The sequence below is a fragment of the Calypte anna genome, chromosome Z, assembly GCF_003957555.1.
Source record: "Calypte anna isolate BGI_N300 chromosome Z, bCalAnn1_v1.p, whole genome shotgun sequence".
Classification (NCBI taxonomy): Eukaryota; Metazoa; Chordata; class Aves; order Apodiformes; family Trochilidae; genus Calypte; species Calypte anna.
In genome coordinates, this window is record NC_044274.1 from 18,507,846 (window position 1) to 18,525,533 (window position 17,688).

General features: G+C 41.1%; 1 protein-coding gene across 4 annotated transcripts in view; it reads right to left on the reverse strand.

Moving 5' to 3' along the window:
• ARL15 (ADP ribosylation factor like GTPase 15) overlaps positions 1-4,008 on the reverse strand; it is a 213,162-nt gene extending 209,154 nt beyond the window's left edge. For all 4 annotated transcript variants that reach the window (XM_030467924.1, XM_030467922.1, XM_030467923.1 and 1 more), the window contains exon 1: positions 3,687-4,008. In XM_030467924.1, the coding sequence (XP_030323784.1) occupies positions 3,687-3,698 (12 nt within the window). In that variant the 5' untranslated portion in view covers positions 3,699-4,008. The remainder of the gene's footprint in view (positions 1-3,686) is intronic.
• Positions 4,009-17,688: the final 13,680 nt, after the last annotated feature.

Below are 17,688 nucleotides of genomic sequence, written 5' to 3' on the forward strand. Positions count from 1 at the left end.
AAGTATATTGTGAAAGTACATTCAGTGGCTTAAAACTTGCTCTGCAAGAAACAGAAAAAACTGAAGCACTGGTATTGGTCTGCCACAAGTTCTCCAAGCAGAAATTGTAAGATTGGTCATATGCCATCCTTTTCACAAGGTGCATCACACCACAATTTCTTAAATTAAGTATAGTCTAATGAAGACAGGCCAACCAACAAAAGTCTGTGTGCACACTATATGCCTTCCTGACACAATGTGGCACGAATGAAGCAGAAGGTAGCTACAAACACACCACAAGATTAATGTAGTCAAAAAACCCTACAGATATACATTGATGCAGCAGTAGTCATGCAGCATACATGGCACAGTCCTGGAAAAGTTACCTTTAATACAAGGAGAATAAACTGTATGAGTAAAAGGTGCCTCTAAATATGTGAAGATGGACTGTTTTCTAGAGTCTGTACTTAGTTTCATGTAATACGGTAAGATGTGCTGTGAGACTGATAAGACCTTGAGGAAACCTTCTTCAATTAAAGAAACACCACCAAAACACACACACACACCCCAATTCCTAATATTGTAATTTATAATTATAATAAATTATAATACCAAAAAAAAACCAAACAAAAAAGCCAACAAAAAACAAACCCAAACAAACAAAAAAACCAGGCATTAAGCTCAAGAGCCTCTTCTAGCTATGAAAGATACAGGGGCTAGTGCTACTGTCCTGATACAATGTAAAACCAGAACCAGAGCATCACAGCTAATACCAGTGCTTTATCAAATATTAGTCATAAATCACGGATCATACTGCAAGTAGCAGAGGCCCTAAACAGCTTCTGGATATCCACCCATAAAATCTTCAGTGCTATATAGTCCAATGCGCCTCCAATTGACCTGGCTTTGAGCAGGTTTGAAACTTTTTCAATAACCTGCTGATCTTAGCAAGTACTGCATATTTGCAGTGTTTCTTGCAACCAGCTCCTTAAAGGAGGGAAAAAAGTCTCTATCAATGTAGGCCCTATCCAGGAAAAATCAGGACAAGAACTTTCCTATGCAAGTTTGGGAAGAGTGAGCTGAAGATAGACTCCTTGCCAGGAGGGAATGACACCTGAATCTATGGTGAAGCAAACCTGATCACAGTTATCCTAGCCTTCTTCCATTAAACTCTCATTCAGCCCCACTGCTAGCAAAAACTTTCTCCAACACTCTGTCAAGGGACTACTGAAATCCGAAACACTGGCATCTTTGGCCCTGCTTTCTGCTTCATACTGAAGGCAGAGGAAAAAACCTCACCGCCTACAGGCTGCAGCACAGGGTTGCAGGAACTTTCTGCTTAGGTTTTGAGGCCCATAAAGGTGGAAGATTCCAACACAAATGTAAAAAACCACAGTTTGTTCACATGTACAGATTTTTGCTACTACTGTCATGAAAACAACAAGGAGGCTGGCTGTTCTTCATCTATTGGTCCATGTTGTACCATCAAGTGTCACATAAGTTAAGAGTAGGCCAGTCGTTATTGCTGCTGCAGACTATGACAACAGCTTGGTCCTCCAGGCTGAAAAGAGGCTGTAGACAGCTCATCATCTTCAATTCTTTTTGTCAGAGCAATCTTTCTAATGTTCTTGAAACTACTGATCATCACCAAGAAGAGCCTATCCATTTACAACATTAAAAGAGAAAGGTGAAGAAGCACCCAAACTTCTGTATCTGGTGAACATGAGGGCTGGAAGGCAAAGCTACATGCAGAAATGCACAAGAAAATATTCAAACTACCAAAGTTTTTTTTCTTTCCAAATTATACACAGATGCAAAAAATTTTTGTTTTTTCTCCTTTGATTTAAAAGAGCTTATATTAGTTACAATAAGTATTCCAAAAATCAAGCAACTCCTACTGTACAAGAAATGCAGTAACGCCAGCAACAAGTGCTGAGCAGTGGCTGATGAAAGCTTCTTGGATGGTTCTACAGCATGAGTGGACCAGCACTCCATTTAAACTGTTCTCCTCAACCCCTGGCTTTCACCATCTTTAGAAAATTACTTGGCTGATCTGTCACAATTTCCACATCAAAAGAATCCTTTTGTTTCATATGGTACCATAACATGCACTGTGAGAATGATGAAAACTTGTGAGACTTGAGAAAACCAGTCTCCAAAAATACTTCTTGATACAACAGAAACGTTAAGCAGAATATGCATGAACATTCAGGATACCATCCTGAAGATCCGTATTTCTTAAGAGGCAGCACCAAAGACAACACAACAGAAAAATGGAAAAAGATCCACCAGGGAAAAAGAGTAAGGAAAAAAATTTGTAGAGCTATTTAATCCCCTCCCCCTTCAGTTAATACAAAAAAATGCTCTCAGTTTCCAAGACTTATTAAGTTTATTGTTCTCAGAGCAGTTTACTTCCATGCAACAGCCTGTAGCAGTCACAAAGGTTAAGCATTTAAAAAGTACAGGATGGCCAGTTTCATCTGGATTTAAGTTTAGAAAGGAAAAAATATAAGAAACAGCTCCAGGCCCTCAAGGAGCTAGAGTGCTGCATTTGGTACATAGCAAGTTTATTAGTACTTCATTAACTAGCTTCTTAAAGAGATGCCTACCTACCACTTCTTCAGCATAGACTCATATTCTTCAGTCTCTTATTCAAAATCAGAAATGAAAGCCTGAAACATTTTTTTTATATAGTTGAAAGTCTCAAAATAAATATAAGCTTCGTGAACACAAGAACAACATTTAATAATATTTAACTAAACATTCAATGTTTTTCAGTTTAGTTAGTTTCATTACCAAAGAAGAAAAAGCCAGCCATTTGCATGCAGCTCTCATCTCAGTACAGCAAACCTTTTTGATTTTGCTGACTGCTTAATGAACCTGTCTTGAAAGCCTAGTCCCATGCACATCTCACAGGAAGACACCAAGAAGGCTAAGTTTCTGGCTCCAAATCCTTCCAGAGACAAACTGAGGGGGTGGATCCCACTAGGGACCAAAGAGCTCTTACTCCTTACTGCCCTGGAAGACCCTCCGCAGCACTTGACAGCGAAGGTGGGGGGCACAGTTTACAGCTGAAAAAAACAAAACTTAAGTGACAGAATTACACCCATTACACTCTTCTGATGCTACACAGAAAAGGTCAGGTAAGCGGGTACTAGACTGAAAAAAAAGTCACCAGCTCGTCACCTCGCCGTGCCACAGGGTTCACTTGCTAAGTGTAGGTTGATGACTCCGAACGCCAACCACGACTCCAGCCCAAAGTGCGCGCCTGCGATACGATCTCTCAGCCGAATAAAGCCAATATTCATTAAAGAGCAATAAACGTTACCCGGGAACTCCAGCTGCCTGGGCGCAGGTCCGATCCCGCTCAGGGTGATAATTTAGTTCATTCAAGCGTACCCTAAGCTCATGCATTTAGGAAAAAAACAGCGACCCGGGGCACGGCTTTAGCAACCTAATAGCGGCCAAATGAGCGGGGCTGCCGCACTCCTCAGCGGAACCCCGCCGGTTTATCACCCTTTAACAGCCCAGCGGGCCAGGAGAAGGAAGCACAGCCAGCCCGGCCCCGGCCCCGGTCCCTGCCCGCGCCCACCTGCCCCCTCCACACCCCTCTCCCCGTCGGGGACGCCGCCGCCTCAGCTCAGTAAGATGTCCGGCGGGAGGGGGCGGCGCAGCGGGGGGCGGCCCGGTCCCGTCGGGGGACCTACCAGGTAATCCATGTACCGGCTGGCGCCGGGCGCCGCGCTGCCGAGGAGGTCTCCGGGGCCGTGGGCGCCCGCCCGGCTGACAGCAGCGCTGGGCCACCGGGAGCCCTGCCGTCAGGAGGAGCGGAGCTTCCTGCCTCCCCCCTACCGGGCTCTGAGGCGCGGGGGGCTCGGACGCCGCAGCAAGGTGGGGGGCTGAGGGGAGGCTCTGCCGCTGCCGCCGCCGCCCCCAGGGCCAGCGGAGGGTTTCACGGCGCTGTCAAAGCCGCTGCCGCTCCCCGCACCGCGCCGCAACGGCCCTGCGCGCGCGAGGGGGATGGGCGGGGCGGGGGGGAGGGGCGGGAGGCAGGCGGCCGCGGAGCGGCACAACCAACCCCGGCACGGCACAACCAACCACGGCACGGCACGGCACGGCACGGCACGGCACGGCACGGCACGGCACGGCACGGCACGGCACGGCACGGCACGGCGCCCGTAGCGCCCGAGCTGTCGGCAAGGAGGCAGAGCGCCTCCCCGCCTCTTCTCCCTGCCCCTGTCCCCTGCGCGACGGCGCCATCAGCTGATCGCACACGTGGGGCGCGGGGAGAGCGCTCTTAAAGGCGTAGGCGCCCGGCAAGGCCCAGAGGCAGCGAGCCCGGAGATGGCGCGGTGGGGCTGGGGCGGGGCGCGATGCCGTCCCTGTCCCCGCCCCCGCTCTGAGAAGGCAGGCGGGGATTCCGCCTAGGCGGGTCCGTCCCCTGGGCTTTCCCGCCGGGGCGAGGTGAGGCTGATGCGGCTCTGCTGCGGGGGGGAGGGGCGGGGCGGAACGACAGGCGGGAGATCATCGGTCCCGCGGCCCGCGGCAGCAAATCTCCGCTGGGGCGGGCCCTGCCCCGTCTAGGGCGCGGTCAGCGGAGATGGCACGGAAGAGGGGTTCTTCACCTCTGTGTTGGAAATAGAGTTGTTCCTGACGGGCTAGGACACGAGCGTATCAACTCGTAGTTGATACGAGTAGCAATCAGGTCTTGTCAGAAGGGACCGAATTAGCTAAACCGCATTCACCAACACCTCTCAGTAAACTTACTTCATACAATCACAGAGTGGTTTGGGTTGGAAGGAACCTTCAAGATTTAGTTCCAAACCCCTCTGCATGGGCAGGGACACCCTCCACCCGGCCAGGTTGTTCCAAGCCCCAGCCTACATGGCCTTGAGTAGGTCCAAGGACCGGGCTTCCACTGTTTCCATGGGCATCCTGTTCCAGTGTCTCACCACCCTCATAGTGAAGAATTTCTTGCTGATGTCTAATCTAAATCTCCGCTCTTCCAGTTTATAGACTCAGAATTTGTTGGAAGATCACAAAGGCCAGCTGTCAACACAGAAAAAGCACCATGCCCACTAGAGTGTGTCCTGAAGTGCCACATCTACAGGTTTTTTTGAATACGTCCAGGGATGGTGATCCCACCACCTCCCTGGACGGTGTGTTCCAGTGCCTGAATACTCTTTCAGTAAAAAAATAGTTTAAAGTCCTTGTCCTCTTGCTACATGGCCATATATAAAGTCACTCCCCAGATTTTCTTTAACCTCTTCAGGTACTAGAAGGCCACTATCGGGTCTCTCTGGAGCCTTTTCCAGTCCATGCTGAAGAACTCAAACTTCCTTAGCCTTTGTAGGACAGGTGCTCCAGCTCTCTGATGACCCTTCTCTGGACTGACTTCAGCAGGTAGGTGTTCTTCTTGTGCTGGGACCTCCAGAACTGGACACAGTACTCAAGCTGGGATCTCTGAGTAGAGTACAGTAGGAGAATCACCTCCATCAACCTACTGCCCATACTTCATTCGATGCAGCTCAGGATATGATTGGCTTTCTGGGTTGCAGTTGCCAATGGCTGGCTCATGTCTCATCAACGAACACCCCCAAGTCCTTCTCCTCAAGACTGTTCTCAATCCATTCTCTGCCTAACCTCTATTTATGCTTGGCACTGCCCCACCCAAGGTGCAGGACCTTGCACTTGACGTTGTTGGACTTCATGCAGTTTATACAGGCACTCCTCTCAAGCCTGTCAGGGTCCTTCTGGGTACCATGCCTTTCTTCAGCATGTTGACAGCACCACACCGTTTGGTGTCATCATCAAACTTGCTGAGGGTTCATTCAGTCCCATGGTTCATGTTAATGACAATTACAGTCGCTGCACTGGTTTCTGTAATGGATGAAGGCCTGTTGCAAACAGGCTCCATTACAACATCCAGTCAGCGTCAGAGTGTTAAGAAGGTGTTCCCCCCATCTGCCAAAAAGCAAATTGTTCTTGTCAGCGAATTAATTCATTTTCCTCATATGTCTTGTCTAGAAAAAAATTGTTTCCTTTGAACCTGAATCAATGTCAAAGACATCTGCACAGCAGATTAAATTTTATTTAGATGAGTACAAATGTAATTGTTTACTTTGGATCATTAAGAAATTTGTTAATTTTAGTATTTTAATGGTTAAAGGATGGAAGGAGGGATACAGACTTGGCCCTTCCTGCTATTCAGTATTCTGACTGTTTTCTGTATAGTCACAGCCATTGCAGGCAGCTTTCTACTGATCATGAGATGTCTTTTGACAGTGGGAACCACAGGATGAACCAGGGTAACCAAAGTATGCCTCTCAATACTGTAACAAAGGAGCTGCAAGGAACTTGGATTTCATTGTTCTTCTGTCATTGCATGTGATTTCTAAAATTTTGCAGTGCTTTCCCCTTTGCCTTTAAAACCTTTTATTTCCTTTTTTTTTTTTTTTTTTTTTTTTGTGAGCAGTATTAGATCCTTCTTGAGGTATGCTGCATTTAGACACTTCTCAAGTGAAGGGTGACTGGAAGAGAATCTATAAGAAGGCATCAAGAACAAGCAGAAAATCCAGAATTTCTGGAATGGGAGTGTAATGGGAAAAGACAAAGAATTATTTATTCTAGAGCTGGTTGAGGGTAAAATAGAATCCATATGTTAGGAGTTGTTGTAGAGAGGATGTCATGATGAGGAGTGATTGGCTTGCATTGCAGCAAGAGAAATTTATGGGAAACACTTTAACAGGAAGGATAATCAAGCACAGGCAGACATCACAACCAAAAGTAATAGAATTTATTCTCAGTGGTCATGAGTTAGATAAACATTTCTCAGGTGTGGTTTACTTAACACTGATTTAGAGCTGGAGAAAATGAACTACATGCAATTTTCTTTCTAGTTTATAAACAAGTCCTCATGAGCTGAGCAGGGCCATTTACAAAATGAGAAAAATTCTGGTTGTGTACACTGCAAATCCCACAGATTTGACAGAGAGAGAAATGAAGACTAAGCTTGAATATTAGTCATTCTGTTTACTATAAATGCAAGAGTCATTTGGCCATTGTGTAGTCGTATGGTACATTCATTTTAGGACATAAAGTGAACATTAACACTGAACAATAAGAGAATCTAAGCAGAATGGCAGTCCTGCAATACAGGCCTTTAGCCTACATAGCAGTCATTGTTTTGCTGAGATTTTTCTAGTAAGCCCTGTAGGATTTATTTCATCTAAAAAGAAGTTCAGTTCTATGTTTAAGTACATATCTAATGAAGTGTTAGCTATCTTCATAAAGAAGTTTGTTACCAGGAACTAACATGTAAAGATAGAATGGAAAAGAGCACAGTATTTTAGTGAGGCAAAACTTCACGTGGTGGCTATTAGCTAAAAACTCCTGTTCCAAGAAGTGGAGTGAGCTTCTTCACAGAAGTGTGAGTGTATCTTCAGTTAAATCCTGTTGAAAAATTATTTCTGTAAAACTTGTAGGAAAAATAATCAATCTTGGGCTTGGGCTTTAGCCCTTAGAAGTGCTGAGCACAACATTTAATCATCTATGTCAGTGCAATTTAATGAGTTCAAACATTTTCAACTGTGATTGCCACCTGCCAAATTCAAGGTTTTACAGTATAGCAGTCAACAAACATTAAAGAAGGAATTGACATAGAATTTATTTGTTTATTAATAGATACTAGCTAAGTGGGAATTTGAAGTGTAAATGCCTATGAATATATCTATTCTCAAATATATCTGAATGGAACTCATAGGGTGTGGTGTTTTTTTTCAGAATTGTATCATGAACTGGATAGATAAAAGATGTCCAGCAAGCATGTTTTCTAAAACAACATGAGGAGTATCCATACTTTAGTATACCTTTAAGTGGTACCATGTTAATATTTTGCCTCATTAGTTAAGTAGATTTTGGCACAGATAATACTTGCATGGCAGCCCTGCAGAAAGCTGTGCTATGCATTCAGTAGCAGTGCATACGAACAGTGTGGACAGTGTTCCCACATCATAGTTTAATGACCCGAACACTGGATGTTTTATAAAAGGTGCCTTAAAGCAAAAGGAACCTAGCAGTATATCAGTGATTGAGACAACTCATACCACTTTGCTGTATCAGAGTAATTTAATTCATTGACAGAACAAAGTGCATGGTGCTTTCTCTCATCGCTCCTAGTTGCCTGTCTTTTAATAACTTAAGGTAAAGGCAACCAGCTTTTGCTTATTAGCAAGAAGATATCTTCCACCTTCCCATTTGGCCTTATAAAATTCTTCGTATTTTTACAGCCTCACGAACTTTAGTCCTGTGAAGGTGTGGGAAAAAATGCCACTGTGTTAGTAAAAGACAACGTATCGTATGACCATAATACATCTGTCATGTTTGGATATTGCCAGTGCCTATCCGATGGCTCTGCATGTCTGAAGAAGAGGAAGGTGTTAGCTCAAGTAAAGCTGTGCAGAGATTTGGAACATGGATCTGACTGTTGCCAGCATCACTCTTTCCATTCACCCTAAAAAAAGCAAAATTCATTAGTTGCAAGTATGAATTTGTGAGAAGAAATACAGAATCTCAAAGCAAATGGAAAAAACAAATAATTCTGAAACAAAAGAAATTGCATGTTGCTTATGACCTTGTATTTAATATTTATACTCAACACATTAATCTATCTTACATACTCTAGCTTTTTATCTTCCTTAATATTAATTTCTTCCTGTGAAGTCAGTATGACTACAAACCTGTTCAAGTAAATCTTGCCTGTAGTCTAAGCACAGCATACATTAAGAATAGGCTTAGCAAAGCATCTCAGCTACCAGTGAAAATGACCATTTCGTCCCTCACTGGAAATAATAAGCACCAGCTATGAAGTCTCAGTGGCTGAAGTTCTTCTACATTTTAACTTATTTTGCTTCTGAAAATGAAAAGTAAAATGCCTTTTGGCAATAGAGGATAAATGCTCAAAATAAATAAGAATTACTTTGTTAGGATAGATATACCTTTATGGCAGAAATAAAACCAGGTTTTAGCCTGATTTGGATAGTATGTTAAGAACAGAAAAGACAAAACAGTAACACATACTATAGAATTTGAACTCTGGTTGGCAGTTCACATAACAAATCCTTTCCTTTTATTCATGTTAGTGTCCTGAATGGAATGAGACAGCACACAAGATGTGTATAAACAGAATTTATTGTAAATAACAAAGGATCTTAAAAGCTGGACTAAAAATGTATACATCGGATGACACAAGTGCTAGGATATTAGGGTAGCAGAATAAGATGTTAGGATAAAAACCAAGAAGGTATCTGACTAAAATATGCAAATAATCAAATATCTGGATAACTGTTTCACAAGGTTGAGTACTTGCAAATTACTTATCAGTAGGTCTTACACTAGTTCTAAAACAATTATTAAAGCAATATCTATAGGCAACATGATAATACAATTACTGTAGTTTTGTAAGGATCCTGAAGTCTTAAAGTTAAAAATTCATATATAGGGATTTGATACTTCTTACCCTTCAGTGACTAAGTCTTGGTATCCCTTTTCCTCCTTGTCAGGAGCAATCACTTAGGCACATGTCACCACTGAAGGGAGAAGGTCCAGCACACCTTCTTGGGAGAGCATACAGGATCTTCACCAATCAAAAGATGGGTGATGGGAAACTGTCTGGAAGAAAACAGACATGTGAGCAATCCTGACTATTTAGCTTTAGCTAGAGTAAGCTAAGGGCCTTGAGGCCCAGTTTCACGGTTACTGAAAGATGAGCTATGGGCAAAAGATAAGGGAGCTGGCAGAGAAAAGGATAACAGGATAATGATGTAGCCAGCAGAAGTTCTGTGAGAACAGAATTTGTGGCCAAGATATAGCCACCTGCAAGATATCGTTATATAAAGAAGGGTTCTATATAAAGAGAGTGTGAATTGTTAATAGACGACTTCACTGTAACCATATTGGTGACTACGTGTTGTCCTTAAGCCTCCACGGATTTACCACAGATGGGTCTAGTTTTTTCTAGAATAAAGTGACTGGCTGCTGTAGTTTAACTACTTAGTCATATCTCAAATATCTTTTATTGGAGAACAAAATGGAAACACAAGAAAAGCCAAGATTATTCAAATTCATTATTCAAATTCTTCCATTTATTTTTCCATTGTTTGATCTTTGTGCAGCTTAGCTGGAGCCAATCTGGGATCCATCTTTTTCAACACAGAAGAGCAACTGGTGCCACAGATACCAACTTGGCCTTCTGTTAGTACTCCCAAGATAGTTCCCTTTTCAGAGTCTGTGGAAACTCCCAATTCCAGGCTAAGGTGGTGAAGCTGAGAGAAAGACTGTGAATCAGAGAGACAAAGAGCAGTTGAATCATAAAGGAGAATTGGGGCCCACTGGGGTGGAGCGTCCTGCTGCAGTTAGCTAATTTAAGCTATGCAGACATGTGAACACTTTATAATTAAATCTGCATTTTGATGTGTAGCATATCCTTAGAATCTCTTTTTTCTTTATAGAACATCCCAAAGTCCTACTAACTAAAGTGTGCCTAAATGCTTTGCTGCATATTCTTGATGAATTAAAGTATATCACTAATGCCAAAGCACGCATCACAACCTAAAGCTTGAGACAGGATTAAAAAGTGGTATCAAAGCATAAGGCATTGGAAGAAAAATCTGAGGTGACTGAGGTGCCTCAAGAAATCATAAAAAGCCTTGAACAATGCCAGTCTAGCAGAAGAATCCTATGTTGAGCAGATGTAGTTACCAAAAGGATTGTGGTTCATCTACTTTTTTAAGTCAAGGCATAGGGAAAAGGTTATGTCAATTGTAGATCATTTTGAAGGATTCCCATTTAGTTGAAAAGCAGAAAATACAGGCCCATGTACTAATTCATTCAAACAGATATACCATGTAAAGAGATACTGTGAACTGAAACCAAAAAGGTAATTAGAAATTCTTAGGAACAAATCAAATCTCTTCAAAGGGTTTGTTTCAATTGTAACTCTTCCTGAGGCATTTTGTGATCTTTTTGTAGGCCCATTGCTTTACATCTGAGGTATGAAAGTTTGAAGCAATGAGATGCCAGAAGAAGCTATATAAATCAACCTAATGTTCCTCAACTTGGAGAGGATGTATTTTTAAGCTGGAAACTTAAGAAAAATAGCACTACACTGGCAGATATGTCTGGAAGAAGGAAAATAAATGTGTGTAGCAAAGGGTTATTTGTTTTTCAGCTTTACTAATCTCTACTGGGCCTATTAAGTAAAAAACTTGTGGGTTTGTATCAGTTAACTGTCTCCTTGGCTTCCAAAAGCAACTTACAATCAGAAATCAGAGTGGAACCTGCACAGGAGGAATAACATGAAGTGAAGGTAATCCAGGTGGTTTTGAAGCACCATGTCTTTGAGGTATGGAAGCTTCCACATAATTATCTGTATAATACATTCACCTTCAGATGATCTGCTCTTGGAAAATTAAATATAATACTGGAGGTATTCAGAGCCAGGTATATTGCTTTCTCAGAAAGGTTGTCTGGTTGACTGCTGGGTACTTTAGAAATACTGTAATTCATACAAACATATTTCAGTACTGGGGGCATTTCTGTGGGAAAGGTAGCTTGTGTAGAAACAAGCTTTACTGTTGTCTTTTTTAAGATTATGATGAGTAGGCAAGGTTTAATATGGCAGGCTGTTAAATATGCCACCTTATAAAAGTTTATTTGGTACTTGACTAAACATGTGCTTCAAGTACCAGTAAGTTCAACAGATCCAAGTTCAAATGCTTGTGGAAATAGAATATGAAGTGAATTCTGCTTAATTTTAAGGTTTTTTCTTGATTCAATTTCCTCTTGGAAATCCACATGTCAAATTCTTGTTATTCATTTTATATCACAGATTTTTAAGAAACTGTTTTGATATTGTGAGTGGAACTGAGAAAGGATCCCCAGGTAAAATGGATGATCTTCATACTGAGAATTCTGCATGCAGAAAGCTATTTAAAAATATAAATCATATTTTCATCCAGTATTTGTATCTTCAGGATAATCTACAATCTCATTATTGTAGCAATAATGAGAACACCTTCTCTGTCTCAGAAAAAGCAGAAAAGCCTACCACCTTCTTTACAGTGATCCAGGTACTTGATTGGAGGAGCAAAATCATCTTCCCTATAAAAACACTGCTTTCAATAGGAGCAAGACACTGACTACCTTTGACTTGTTCAAAATTTTTCCCAGTAATTGGACTGGATTTGTCATATAGCTTTTGCACTCATTTTTACACTAGGCAGACTTAAAAGAAAAATACAGTTCTTTGATTCCTGGCTGTCTGAACTTCAAGTACTCAGTGCTCTGAGCCACGTGTCATGCATGTGCACTGTGGTGGTACCTACCCCATTCAGGCAAAGGGGGAAATGTAAAGCAGACAAGTAGCTTCGATGTCTTGGTTCGATCAGAACTAACCTGCAAAAGGAAATGAGGTACTTTAATTACATGTCCCATAGCTAGCACATCAATCAAAGTACCTGTTGCTCTTTGAAGCAGACCATATAGCCTGTATATTTTTGGAATACGTATTTTATCTCTAATAAAATACCTAACTAATAAAATAATACCTAACTCTAAGAAAATACCTAACTTAGGCTAAGTTAGGTTCCAAAGTTCTGACACTGTTAATCTCTGCAAGGAAGATATTATAATGAGAGACAACAAAACAACATTTGCAGGGAGACAGGCAGCTGACCCTGGAATGCCATCTCTCTGACAGGTCTCTATCTTGTTTCCTGTCCAGAAGATCCTTCCAGTAATACTGTTCCAGAATGACTTTAAGCACCTGCCTGAGACTAAAACCAGATTATAATAGTATACAATGGTTCATCTGTATTCTTTAAACATAGGAAAATGGCAACAGATAGTTATTGGGATAAAGTGTGACATAACATATTGGGATTCTGATTGTTTAGATCCATTGACTCACAGAATGCCATAGGAGGAATACTATTAATATTTTATCTCTTAGGCAACAGTAGGAACCTGCTGGGAATCAGAGAGAGGATTTTATGAAATCTCAGAAGCTAAAGACTGATAACTTTTAAGTGGAGAAAACCCTTGTATCATGTTCTGCTGTAGCAGAGAATTGACAGGGCTCAGTGAGCATACCTGCGGGTTTTATTCTTTAGAACTGATTGAGAGCTTGTGAAGAGTTTACTGGGAGTAAGGTTAGGGCGTTTTAATGGAGAAAAAGTAAGGTCTGTGTCAAGGAGTGGAATTAGAAACAGGAAGAAAAATAAAGGAAGTTCTGGGGCTTTGGGGATTATCTGCACACACTCAATACCCCTCATACCTACAGATGACAGGATATGGAACACATTCTTCACCATCCCCCCAGTTCCCAGTAGCATCTCCTCTCTCCGGAAGGGAAGTGGAAAGGGGAAAGGGGAAAGGGGAAGGGGGAAGGGGGAAGGGGAAGGGGAAGGGGAAGGGGAAGGGTAAAAAATGAGCCAGCAGCTTATTGCCAGGTGTCATACTAGCAGCTCCAGCTTCATCCCATTAAAATCTTGCAGAACAGGTCACATACTGCTGTTTATTTTGGCTGTGCCTGGGAGTTAAACTTGCCTGTTGCAACTAGTAATGGTGAGAAAAGCTTGCACAGAATTCAGTTGTTTGCCATGGCACAAACTGAAGCCTCTGTTAGCAAGATTCTTTTTCCTTTGAGTGTTTGGAGAAAGGTCAAGGAAGCTTTGATTGCCATTGCTGTTTTACAGATCTATTTGGATGGCAGTGGTATTTGTACAGCAGTTTTAAGGTGCCTCCATCAGCTTCTAGAACGTATCAGAGTATCTACATTATACATTATACTTTATTGCTCCCTGCAGAGTAAAATTTTTGAGAAATTGTTCTTCCCCTCCCAAATAAGGCAAAATAATATTAGGGCAAAACTCATATAACTATTTGAGGAAAAAAATACAGTATAGCAAAAGTTAAAGACATTATTGACAGAATGAGCTGTATGGCATTATTCTATTTCAAAAATTTAATTCTGCTTATGTGTGCTGTGTAAAAGAAGGTGCAGAAAACTGCTAGAGGCAAAGCCTGTTGTAAAAGCCTGTTGTATTCCCATATATAGCTATGACATTGAGACTTTTTAAGGGTGTTAAACATCTATAACAGTTCATTCATACAAAAGCATAGACTGAGGCTTCTTGCCATTTAACAAAGGAACAACTGCTTCTCTGGCCTGGAGAACAGAAGGTGGTCACCAGCAGGGAAGGATTCAGTCTGGAAAGAACAGAGTGTGCACTGCTGTCCTTGGCTTGTTTTTACTGAGAAGCTGTACCAAATCAATAGAGATGTTAATTGACAATTATATTAAATGCAGACTTGCCCTTATTATGACTAAGAGCAGATCTGTATTAACTGCTCTTGTCTGAGATAATTACAGTTGGTTGCTGTGTTTGAAAACACAGTGTTTGACTGCATTAAAAAGTTGATTTAGTCTTTTCTAACCAAAAGGATCCAATGTGGCAATGGAGGTGCTGAATAGCTGATTTTAAATGTCAGCAGAGAACCCGAAAAAAGCTGTTCTGTTGACAGGTACAAACAAGTTGTTTCGAATGGGGCATCTCTCAGGCTTCCTAACAGCTGCCTCTGACTTTTCAGACTCTGTTAAACAGCTCTGAGACTCAGAATAGGGAAATGTATGACCAGATTTCTGTCAGGATAAGGATCCCTCCTGACAGACCTGCTGCAGTAGCTCTGCACTGTTAAATATGCATTAAGACTAACAGACTCACTTGATAGTAAAATGTAGTTACAACTTAAGAAAAGGTAAAATGAAAATTTCTTTTATAGTCTCTTTGTTTTATACAAACCATAAATGACTAGCTACTATTACACATTATTATTTACAGGAAATTGCAAGGAAATAGTTAAGAGAAAAAAATTATGGGGTTTGTGCCAGCCATACTTACAGTATTTGTGGATAAACCACACTTCTTTGTTGTACATTCTTCAGAATGAGGTTATTATACACACTCAGCTCTCTATCTAATTTTCAGATAAAGACTGGAATGAAGAAATCCTTTCACTAAGACTTGTTCTCAGTACTATTTCACTGTATCAAGGCTTGCCCTTTAATATAAATATCTAAAGTTTTCATAAAGATAACTAAAATCATAGATTAGATTTTTAATGCACTTTTGTGGTCTTTGCCAGATCTGGTGTCATATAATCCAAATTTCTTCAGGTGATGGTGACGAGAGTGAATATCTCTGTCTAGGACTTAATTCTGTAAGGGTCCCCATTGCCTCACAAAGTGCACTATAGGAGTTTTAGCTTCATTGAGTGTGAAAAATATGTATTCCCAATAAGTTCTTTTGACTCCCTTGCATGTTATTCAGAAAAAAAACCCTAAAAAATAACAAAAAAAAAAAAACAAAAAAAAAAAAACCCAAACAAACAAACAAACAAACAAAAAAGCACCCAAATTCCAAATTTCAGGACAATCTGAAAAAAATATAAGATGGACGAAAGAAACCTGGGTTCAACATATACTCTTTGGAGAGATTATGACCTGAAAAGATAGTAAGTTTTTGTCCATTTCATCCAAAGACATAAACAGCCTTCTTTTGCCTTTATTTTTAATTAATTCCTGAATTCCTGTAACTTTTTAATGGCTAAAGAGATGGATTTAGGAATTTTCTAGTACTGACAGACTGCTTTATGAGGAGGAACCTGAATAAACCAAAAGAGAATTTCTGCTTCAAACCCCAGTTTTCAAGAAGTCATAAATGAATGATCTTTTAAAGATACTTTTCTGTCCATAAACTATTTTCAAAATAACACAAACAGCAACAACAACAAACAAACAAAACCCCCCAACCAACCTCAATAAACAAACAGAAAAGCAAAACCACCTTACCAGCAAGGGAATCCTTATAGTCATCAGGGATGTTCTGGGAGGTAAACAAGTCTTTGAAACATCTCCCTATTTCAGTTCAATGGAAAAACCAGAGCAGAATAGAAAAAGCTTTATGTCTTCTGCAAACAGAAAACCAGCCAATGAAGGATAGATTTAAAAAAAATATAAAAACTGGGTTGTAAGAATCAAGTATCAGCAAAATGTTTGCTAACAACAGAATTTTTGGTCAGGATTCCATGTCTGTAATCCATCTTATTTGGGTTTTTGTAAGAAACTATGACCAAAACTCCTTTTTAGTTACTCAAGTTGTAATCCACATATTCATAGTAATATCTGGGCACACTGTATACAAACATCTTGGATTTCCATTTAATCTGTACTTAGAAGGTCTCATGTCTGGGTCTTAGTTTTTAAATATTGTCCATCTTGCTAGCATTTACCACAGGACTGTGTGTTGCAGTTATCTATGGAATGAGCAGCATATATGTACATAATAAGGACTGTAAGAGATTTTCTTGCTTCTGACTGTATTTGTTGTACCTCAACCACACAGGGTAGCAGAGGACATTCTAAAACACTTTAAGGAAAATTTAACTCCATGAGTATATTTGTTGCTGTGCTTTTATGCTTGCAAACATCCACAAATATTCTCAACATTGTTCACATATGTACTTGTCATGGTTCAACCGTGTCCTGGCAATTAACCGAATGACAGATGCTCTCAGTTAATCTCCCTCCCCTACCTGATAATGAAAGGAGAGAGAATAAGGAAGATTTATGGGTTGGAAACTAAACTACACAGCTTTAATGAAATAGTAATGATAAAAAGGAAAAAGTTACTAAATATATACAAATATACAAGAAAATTGATACCACGTTCCTCCTCCTCTCCCCCAGTAACTCTCACATCACCCCTGAGGCTGCAGGGCAGCCCTGGGAAAGCCCAGCCTGGGCTCGTGGAGCCAGCAGCAGTCAGGAGCTGGAGGCAGGAACACACAGATTCAGGCTGGCACAGATCAGGACCACAGGCAGACGAATGGATGGAATCCTCCCAGGATGCCGAAGCAAACAGGGAACAGGGGAAGAAGGGGAAGCAGAAAGGGAAAGAAGGGGCTTGACCCTCATGATTCCTCAAATTTATACTGAGTATGATGTGTATGGGATGGAATACTCTGGTCAATTTTGGCCACCTGTCTTGTGCATTCCTCCCAAAAGGATTGTTTCAGCCGTGACCTCTTTACTCCTTCTCTCCTTCCAAAGGGCAAAATGTTCCTCAGAACTGAGCAGTATCCTTGGTTCTGCACACCAGTCTCTAGCTGTAACAGTGAACATCGAGTGTTATCAGTCCCAGAAGCAGACACCAACTGAGAAACTTGCTGTCAATTTCAGCAAGAGCAGCTACTTACAAGAGACTTAGCTGAAAGCAGAAGTACAAGACAGAAAACTACCTTTATCCTGGCCCAAACCAGGACAGTTCTTTAGCACAGTAGTTCATACAGCAGCCATTTATCTCACTTACTATCAACAGGACAGTTTTTCAGCTTAATGCCCAGCATGTCTTCAAGGCTGATTTTTTTTTACTCTCTCCATACTACTACTATAAAAATAAATATTTAACCATTTTGTCCTTTTGCTCCTTTTCAGTCCTTGCACATGGAAAATTCAATTTCAATATAAACTTTGCCCAACAGAGGTCTGAAGGTGAGTCTACAAACGTTAATTTTAAATTGAACTCAAGAGATACCATCCCGTAAAAGTTCTTTGTAGACAAAATGCTCTAATAGTACTACAGTGTGATA